The sequence below is a fragment of the Mobula hypostoma genome, chromosome 6, assembly GCF_963921235.1.
Source record: "Mobula hypostoma chromosome 6, sMobHyp1.1, whole genome shotgun sequence".
Classification (NCBI taxonomy): Eukaryota; Metazoa; Chordata; class Chondrichthyes; order Myliobatiformes; family Myliobatidae; genus Mobula; species Mobula hypostoma.
In genome coordinates, this window is record NC_086102.1 from 45,819,354 (window position 1) to 45,829,208 (window position 9,855).

The following is a 9,855-nucleotide window of genomic DNA, read 5'->3' on the forward strand; positions in this document are numbered from 1 at the left end:
GATTCATGGACCACTTAGAAGTCTCTTGCCAGAGGGGAAGAAGCTGTTCTTAAAATATTGTGTGTGTCTTCAAGCTCCTGCACCTCCACCCTGATGGCAGTAAGAGAAGTGGGCATGTCCCGGATGGTGAGGGTCCTTAATGATGGTTGCCACCTTCCTGAGGCACTGCCTTTGAAAGATGTCTTAGTTTATGGGGAGACTTGTCCATGTAACAGAGCTAGCTGAGTCTACAACCCTTTGGAAGCCTCTTACGTTCTTGTGCATTGGTGCCTCCATTCCATTCCAAGCAATGATGCAACCAGTCAGGATGCTCTCCACGGTGCACCTGCAGAAATTTGCTGGATCCAGCAGATGTTGTCTTTTCCAGTTTTAAACAACAGCCAGACAGACCAAGTGGTACTTCTGGTCATAGTGACAGGCGGGGCGAGTGAGAGACATGTTCAAACAAAATGAATCTTATAAAGAGTAGTGATTGTGGAATGCAGGATAGGGTGGGTGAAGGCAATTATATTTTAGAAAGAGGACTGAGAATGAGTGCACCACTATATCCTAATCATCTCTAAATGTAGGATGGGTGCTGCTTCATGATTACTGGGATCCTTTCCCTAAAATCCCTTGCCTCACCGACTGCACCCCCTCAAGTACAGAATCTAACACTGCTTTGAATTACCTTCTATCATCCCAGTTGACCAGGCTATCAATAACTACCTGCAGTCTAAAATATTCTTCATCACTACCAACTGTATGATCAGTTTATGAATCATTTACCACTTTCATCATCATACCACCCACATTTGTCTAAACAATTAACATTTAATTGAAAAAGCAAAGGTACAAGTCCTTTGCACTCATCAACCATTAACTTTAGGTTCTTGCTGCAGAGCCAAAGTTGGATCCAATTAGTCACTCTTATTTGGATCCTTTGGTTGATTATTTCATTAACAAGAGAAAATCTGCAGATGCTGGAAATCCAAGCAACATAGACAAAATGCTGGAGGAACTCAGCAGGCCAGGCAGCATCTATGGAAAAGAGTACAGTCAACGTTTTGGGCCGAAACTCTTCGGCAGGACTGGTTAATTTCATTAACCAGCTTTCCATGTGGGATCTTGTCAAAAACTTTGCTAAGATCCTTTAATTTATATCAAATATGGCTCATGTCAACCTTCCTTGTTACTCCTTCATGAGATTCACTCAGGTTTGTCAGAAACAACTCTCCTTACAACTCAGGCCCACTGGGCCTGATTCATCTGTACTTCCTTAATTGAAGGATAATACTGTTCCTGAGAAGTGATTTCAATATTTTGTCCAGTTAAGCTAATTGGCCTGTAGTTATATAATATACCCTTTCTCTATTTCTAAACAATGGCATTATGTTAACAGTGCCCTAATCCTCCATCGCAACTATAGTAAGCATACAGAACTGAATAGTTACAGAGAGCTATTGCAATTTCTAACATACTGGGATATATTTCATCTGTACCTAGATTATTTATCCACTTTCAGTGATGCTAAGGTCTTTAAAAACTTATTAACTCTAAGTTTGTCCCATCCAATATTTCACACTCACTCTTCTCAACTACATCAACACCATCTCTCATTTCTGTGAAGATAGCTGCAAACTATCCATTAAGAATCTCCACTCCAACACATAACTAATTTGGTTCTTAATAGGATTTATCCTTTTTACTGTATCAGCTTGCTCTTTCTGTACTTTTCAATGCTTTGGATTTCCTTTGTTTTTTTTATGTCAGGTCTTTTTTTTGAATTTCCCTTTTAATTTCATTCACACACTTTTTTATAAACCCTTCAATCTTACTGTTCTATTAAGCTATCAGTGTCTCATATAAGCTTCTCTATTTTGCCTTATCTAACAGATTTATCATAAAGAGGCTTTAGGTTTGGGAGAAAGTGATTGAGCTGAGTATGGAATTTCCTTCTTAAATGCCTCCCATTGATGAGGAGCTAACCTTCAAGTAACCCAGTCCTTCTCTGCTAATGATTGAAAGTCTTTAGGTAATGAATGGCCCAGCACAGAAGATAAACTTACTTGACTCATATAATATGAACTTTTCCAATACTAATCCATCCATGCTAATTCATCCAAGACTGCCCTACTTAATATTGGTACTAATTCATAACCAATACACCAAAATATATTTTTAAAACTGGAAACCTAAAACAAATTCAGCAAATTTTGAAACATTCCATAACTCAAAATAACAGATAATAGACCAGTTAAAATTGTAAAGCAGACTTTTCTTTAGGTGTGTTGTTCCTTTCCTGGGTGTCTCTTCCACTCCTGGATTTTGTCCTCAATGCATGAGGAACACTTCTCACTCACATTTATATTAAGTCACTTATTTTCACAATTATCCTTTTATTCTATTCCACTTCTAATAATGTTTCTGTTCCATTGCTCCAGTTTCCCTGTCTCTATCACATTCACTGGGATGATACTCTAATGTCTTTCTCTTACTTCAGCTAAGCAGTTTCATCTACTGAGATAGACAGGCAGCTCAACCAACTTATTTCCTCTCTGATTCCTTCTCCCACCAACCAGACCACAACTAGATAGTCTCTATGTCCTCACCTTCCACCTTATCGACCTCATAATTAGAGATATCGAAACTCTTGCCATTTATGCTACATGATCTCATCATGAGACATACTTTTCTTTGCAATCTGCATTTTGAAGAAAACGTTTACTTGTATAAGTATATTTCTATATTTTTCCCCTACCTGTTTCAACTGTTTTCCTTCACCAGGCATCTCTCCAAAGAAACTCAGGCTGTGTTCCCCAATGAATAGAAAGCAGCCAATGGTAATTGACTTGCACACAGCAAACATGTTGTCATACAAACAATCTCAATTTAAAATAACAGAAACTAGAGGAAATGTTCCTAATAAAAGCGGGGTAATCTACAGAAGAAATGCAAAGGGTAGATGATAGATACATATAAACTATGTGGATAAAATCAATCTCAGCCACTTTTTCCAGTGTGGTGCGCAGATGTAGGAGAATTAGTCATTCACCTTCACTCTAGTATTATTACTACAAGAGAAGAACAAGCAATACTTGTCCATTGAATTCTTCCAACAGTACTGGCAACTTGCATTTATTCCTGCCAGTTTATATTTGCACCATTACTATATCTGAGTAACATAATCGGTTACTTTCAATTCTACTTACATTCTTCAGTACCAAGCCTCTAATATATAGAAACATACTGTAGGTTCTCTCATTTTCATCACACCACAGTTGGAATTATTAATGCTAACTTCCAACTGTGCCTATCGTGCCTCACAAGTCATGACCATGTAACTTAATTTAACAGAATAGGGCATGGATGCATATATGGATTTTCTGAATTGAAAAATTTGAATCACATTGAATCTTGAAGAAAGTAGAAAACCTATGTAGGTTCAACACAAATCTGAGTCATGGAGGTAAAATTGAACCATTTTCAGTTGGTCAATTAATGGTGGACCAGTGCTGGACTGTGCTGTACCCACTACATTCTGTAGGCTTGGCTGTTTAAGGACATTGGTGTTTCCATACCAGACCATGAAGCAGGAGGGTCCCAGATTTGATCCCTTGCTCCTTCCAAAGTAATCAACTTAAGTATTGGTACATGGTAAGTTAAGCCAACTTATAAATTTTCTCTAAAAGCAAAGTAAGGCAAGGTTATTAACAAAGTCAAGATTTGGTATGTTACATAACATTGGTTATTAACACTAATTAGATTAGCTGCTTGAAAGCAAAAGAAAAAAATGTCAAAATATTCTTATTTAAATAAATCAGATCTTCTGAGTCTCTGGTGAAGGTATATCAACCTTCTGATGTTTTATCTATGGGCTGGCATCACCCTAAAGAAACAGTTAGGTATATTTCCAATCATTTTGGTAGTCTCAATGTTCTGGAGAAGATATAAGTCTACCAGTGAACATGCAAATATACTTTGTTTTAGCAGCAGAGGAGATGTGCAGATGGTTTCTATTAAACAATTGATGATTAGGCCATGGGTAGTCATTTATAATCCCATTCTAACACAGGAACACATCCTGAAATCCTAAGGATACTTATTCACCAGCCTGGAGCTACTGAAGTCAGCTTTCTCACTCAGTTTCATAAACAATGAGGTTAAAGACTTCCAAAACTAAACACCAAGATATTCAAAGATACAACATATTCTAACACCTTCCATTAAGTGGAAGAGCTGTTTTTTCTGCAATTATACTAAAGAATTAGAGAGACTAATGTTACTTATTGTGCAGAGATGAAGCCCATCCAAGTTCCCACTACTTATCTATTCACTATAAACTAATACAACAAAATATTTTGAATGGCTGCTGTTCTCTGCAGTTCTTTTTTTCATTTTTTGTGAAACTACTTATTTTGACACATTTTGTTATTCATTTTAGTCTGGAACTGACTCTTAACTTTTAGTTGCAAATCTTTAAAACTTATTTCAGAAATTGACAACTTCTCTATTGTTGCAGTGATGATAAACCGTCATGTGATAAAGTCCACAGATTCTGATTGGGTCATAGTAAACCAACAATATATTGATATAAACACACCATTAAATGACCGCTGTTCATGATGACGTCAGATTTTTAAGCCCAGTCGTTCATTTTATGCAGTTACGTTTGCATGCAAACAGATTTTCAAATTAATATACATCTAATAAAGAATATTTTTTTAAAAAGATAGTTGAAGTAAAGGGGGAATATGAGATTTCACACACATCAAGTGGATGTATGGAAAGGAATTAGGAGTTAATATGGCATGTGTGAATGTTGATAAGGACGGACGAAGTGAGATAAGTAGTAACGAATGTTAACGCTACAAATATGGATATCGTTTTGATGACAATATTGACGTACCGTAGCATGAATTAAAAATAAGAAGAGAAAACACACTATTTGCGAAAAAGATGCGAGGAAAGACAAAGATGGTGATAGATTAAACAAAAGTGTTTCGAGTTGAGCTGGGGTGATCACGTATAACAGGTAAAAATGATCAACTTCTGCAATAATGAGAAATTGCATTCGGCCTGATTTTGTTGTTGATGAGCTGTTTTCTTGATTAGGGTCCATATAGTACAGTGATCGAGATCCCAGAGAGAATTATTCGAGCATAAACATATAATGCCAACATTTCTCATGGTGAAAGACGATTGTTAAACGAATGTAGAACCGACTGGAGTGAGAGATGAGGCTGCGTCCTCTGACTTTTCTTTATGATGTAAGTTTCAAAATGAACTCAAACATGCATTGACTTAATTCTTACCGTGGATGACGCAGTAAAAGTCGATTTATGTGCGCAATATGATAGATTATGTCTGCGTTGAATGCTATTGTATTATGTAAACGTGGTTACTTGGGTGTACCATACCTGAAATACAAATCTTCAATGAACTGTTAGATAGAGATGTGAGTTTGATAGCGCGGGGTATTATATTTAAATGTCAGTTAGATTTACTGATATTTTCTAATACAAACTGAATCTGGTTGCTGCTGGTGCAATAAGACCCACTATTACATTTAACATTGCCACAAGAAGAAGTGAAACTGATTTATGAGGTGTGCGTTTGTCTAACACCATATGTTATCTACTCTGGGCTCATTTAAATGTGTAATATCAGGAGAGTAGCACCAAGTATTATATTTAAATCTTAGCTGGATTATTGCGAATTTGTTTATGTTTGTAGAATAACATCAATGCATTAATGTTAGACTTCACTTGATTGAATAATACAACAGATGGGATACGAATTTGTTTATCTGTAATAACACCATACCGAATATTTAAATGTTCATTGGATTAGAAGATTTTATTGATGTGATATGGTTGTATTATGTAGATAGTTCTCGAAGTATGGATTACATTTTAGTCCCGATTGGATTCGTTAGTAGTGCGCCTGTGATATGCGATTTGCTTTATTTGACTATATTATGGCACAGTGGATTGTATTTCAAAATGGATTGGCATCTGTGATATTGTATTTGTGATATGAATCTGTTGAATGTGCTTGCTCTGTGAATATTCTCGGCTTGTGACAGATGTCGGATCCCATTAGGTGACTCCTAGGGAGATTTCTCTCCAATCGGAGGCTCCATTAAAAGAGGATTTGGTTCCAGCCCGGCCCCCGAGCCTGGCCAAGCCCTTCTCTCATCTCCATCTCCACTAAGATCAGACAGGACCATCAGAGAAAGAGAGAGAGAGAGACAGAGGGAGAGGGAGAGAAACAGTCCTTATCGCTACGATCAGAGACCGAGAGGACATTTTTTATATCAAACTCTTATCGCTGCGATCAGAGACTTGAACGACATTCTATCAAACTCCTGCCACTGGGAACAAGGATTCAAAGGGCATTTTATTAAATTCCTGTCCCTCCCAACAGAGATTTGAACCGACAGAAAATGCAAGGATCTGCAGGGTTGATTTGTGGATAAAAGACGAAGATACGATCTCTAGAAAAAATTACTAGTGACTGGAATCCAGTTTTTTTTAAGTCCATCTTGCTTCATTCCATTGGATCCTCGCGTTTCCTCGTTTGTTGGTAAGATTTCTGTCTCTGTGACATAAAATACGGTTTTAGACCTCTGTTCTGCAGATACAGAAATTAATTATTTCGGGAATATTGAAATACACTCCGCAAGAAAAATTTCAGCGGTTGCCTACTGTTTGCGAGGAAAAAAATCAAGTAAACAATTATAGCGTGTGCAAAAATAGAAACGCAAACTTCTTAAAACATTGATTAACTTTCCCCGCTATAATGTTGTTGTAATGAGGTTAAGATGATAGTGTTAATTGTAAGTATTTATTCATACTAACGGGAAACCTGTATTTCCGTTCGTTCATTTTGTTATTTTCCTATCATTTTGCCATAGTTCTGGCTTTCTATCCCAGAGGCATTCAGAAATGTATAAGAAATTTGTTTCTATTTCAAATAATATCTGCATATTTCTCATATTAATAACGTCTCCTTCTTGGTTTAGTTTTAGTGCATCTTGAGATTTAGCTTGTAGTTTCTCTTCAAATGTTCACTGAACCCCTTCTCTTTTGTGTCTAGCTGGTGCGTATATTTTAGTTCACGTTATTCATTTTGTTTGCTGGCATTATACATACACAATATACTGGTATTAATTCATGTCCAACAACAATCGAATACTGGCGCAGTTTATGTTCTGCCTGTGCCTCACAGTGTTAATATTTTAGTCGATTATCCTTTCTTCTCTCCTTCTGGCCCAGTTTACTTTAGTCTTGATGCACATTGTGTGTATGTGTGCGTGTGTGTGTGCCTGGGTGTGAGGATGTCCCTGCAGTCTGCTTTTCCGGGTGACAGATGGTGCCTGAGTCTGTCTCTCCTTTCACCCCGGCTCGGTTCCAAATGAAATAATAATAAATTAATATTCTACACGGGCAAACATCGATTACTGCTGGTCAGATCTCAGGAATACTGCGAACAAAGCCTTTGTCTTAATCTGCTAGAAGGTTTTCTAATAAACTCATTTAATATCCATTACAAATACAACATCCTGCAGGCCTTGAGTAATAACCATACAGGCAGGAATCAATAGCCCTGGAAATATAAACAGCTGTAAACTTAGATTAGATTGATACAGCTAAACATATATTAAACTAGCCGGAGAAAGAAAGACAGATATAGGTAGTGATCAGATAGATAGATAGATAGATAGATAGATAGATGCATAGACAACAGAAAGAGAGAGAGCTAAGAAAGAAAGAGCATAGGTAGAATGGAAGAAAGAAAAAGGAAGATGTACAACCTGGATTCGGCGACTGTTAGATATTACAAGTGAATACCAAGAATAAACTAAGACAGATTGATAATATCAGCAGGTAAAAAGCAAAATAAAACAGGATCTCGTATCACCAAATAAACAGAATGAAGCAGATAAATTAAATTCAGATATTAATTTGACAAACTTATCGTTTCAATTTTACATTTTCTTTCTCGGAATTCATACATTTAATTGTATGCTTCTGTTTTGTTTGATTAATTTTTTTTCAAGTGAACATTCCAGTTCCTCACTATTAGGGTAACTTTTTTCTGAAATGGCCTGGCCTGATTTATAATTCAATGCTTTCCTAGATTGCTATAAATGATTGATTCACTTTAAGCAGTATTTCCTTGCAGTTTTATTGCGTTGTTGTCACTGTTGGACTTTTATTTTCCTTTCTTTGGAGATAATTATTGTGATGAATCTCAAGCTTTTCCCCCCTCTCTGCATCTTCAGGTTTTCGTGCTCATATTGCAGTTCCGATCGTGTTTCCTCAGGATGTTGAACTCGGATCAAACTGACCTGGACCTGAACCCCAGCTCTTCCGAGAGTGAGTCGGTGCTGTCGGATGCTCGGGGAGGTTGTGTGCGAGACAAGCCGGATGATGCCGAAGGCAAGCGAGGGGTCCAGCAGACATTGAGCCGGGAAGAGAAACGCCGCCGGCGGAGAGCCACTGCCAAGTACCGCACGGCCCACGCAACCCGGGAGCGCATTAGGGTAGAGGCCTTCAACGTGGCATTCGCAGAACTTCGCAAACTGCTGCCAACTCTGCCTCCCGACAAAAAGCTCTCCAAAATCGAAATCCTTCGCCTGGCCATCTGCTACATTTCTTACCTAAATCATGTCTTGGATGTCTAGGCAACGAGAGAGGAGGGAGAGAGAGAAAGAGAAACAGTGGAGAACGGAAAAGAAAAGTAAAGTTTGTGGATTTAAAACTGAAAATAAAAATGTTTGAGGAGGTTGTCAAGTGCCACCGTTTCCAAAACAAATGGAACTTTAAACTCTATTTGTGACCTTAAAGTGTGTTAGTCGGTGCGGTATATTTATATTTAATTTTATTTTTTATAATTGTGCGTATTGATAATTAGTATATTTCTATTTTATTTTTATTTATTTTTATATAAACGTGTGTCAATTGTTATTTTTGTGCCATCTGTTCACAGTCGAGTGTTTACACTTTCTGTTGGAGAGCTGTAAGCTGTTATTTCTTTCTCGCCGTGCTTGGTTGCTGTTTGAAAGCAGTGATGTTTTTTGCTTCCCCATATCGCACTTGTTTCTAAAGGTAGAGCTTTTTACGTTTGTCTTATTTCCACCCTCCCTTGTATTTAAATATTTGGTGCAATGAGTTTGTTGCTGTTTCTAGGAGAGTCGAGCACTCGCACTTCATGCTTTAATTTAAATGGTTTAAGGTCCGTGGCAGTTGCTGTTGTATAAAATGTTTATTTTTCTTGGTAGAATGTGTCGCAGTTTGGAACACGGTAAACAAAGGAGGAGAATCCCAGATTGTGCAACAACTCCCAGCTATTTATTCCCCGGATTAGTATACCCCTTAAAACGTTTATAAAATAATCTGGGCCCATCTTCTCCTAGTGAATTGAACCAAAAACTGAATTTCTAATGACTGCCCGATCTCTGGTTAGCACCCCTGAAGTGCGCGGATTTTGTAAAAAACAAAAAACAAACAAAAAAAGGACATATCAAACTGACATCCAAAGATTCTCGTCTTTTCAGGGTTTCTAAATGTGTTTTTTGCCTAGTTCAGAATATTTTGTGGTTGAAATAACGAGCTGGTTTCTATAAGGTAGTTTTCATATCTATTCCTGAATGGTGCCATTTGGCAATAAAAAAAAATAAAACTGCATTTTGTCTTTTTATTATCAAATCTCTGGAACATTCATCCTGCCTCTTCCAAGAATGTAAAATCCACCAATATGACTGTGATACAACCGACAGAAACAATCACAAAGTGACATATTGCGAGGAAGTGTTCAAAGTAGTTTAACAAACGCTCATCCAAACAGATACAACATTGGAAACTTCTT

The 9,855-nt window shown here is 37.3% G+C and overlaps 1 protein-coding gene across 1 annotated transcript; it reads left to right on the plus strand.

Annotated features, from left to right (window-relative positions):
- Positions 1 to 6,233: 6,233 nt before the first annotated feature.
- Positions 6,234 to 9,630, plus strand: nhlh2 (nescient helix loop helix 2). Its single transcript, XM_063049863.1, has 2 exons — positions 6,234 to 6,567; positions 8,270 to 9,630. The coding sequence occupies exon 2, from the start codon at positions 8,312 to 8,314 to the stop codon at positions 8,669 to 8,671; it is 360 nt and encodes a 119-aa protein (XP_062905933.1). The 5' UTR covers positions 6,234 to 6,567; positions 8,270 to 8,311; the 3' UTR covers positions 8,672 to 9,630.
- The last annotated feature ends 225 nt before the right edge of the window (positions 9,631 to 9,855 follow it).

What these genes read in the sequence shown, in the direction of transcription:
- nhlh2 (XM_063049863.1), top strand. Translation starts at nt 8,312, where the DNA reads ATGTTGAACTCGGATCAAACTGACCTGGACCTGAACCCCAGCTCTTCC.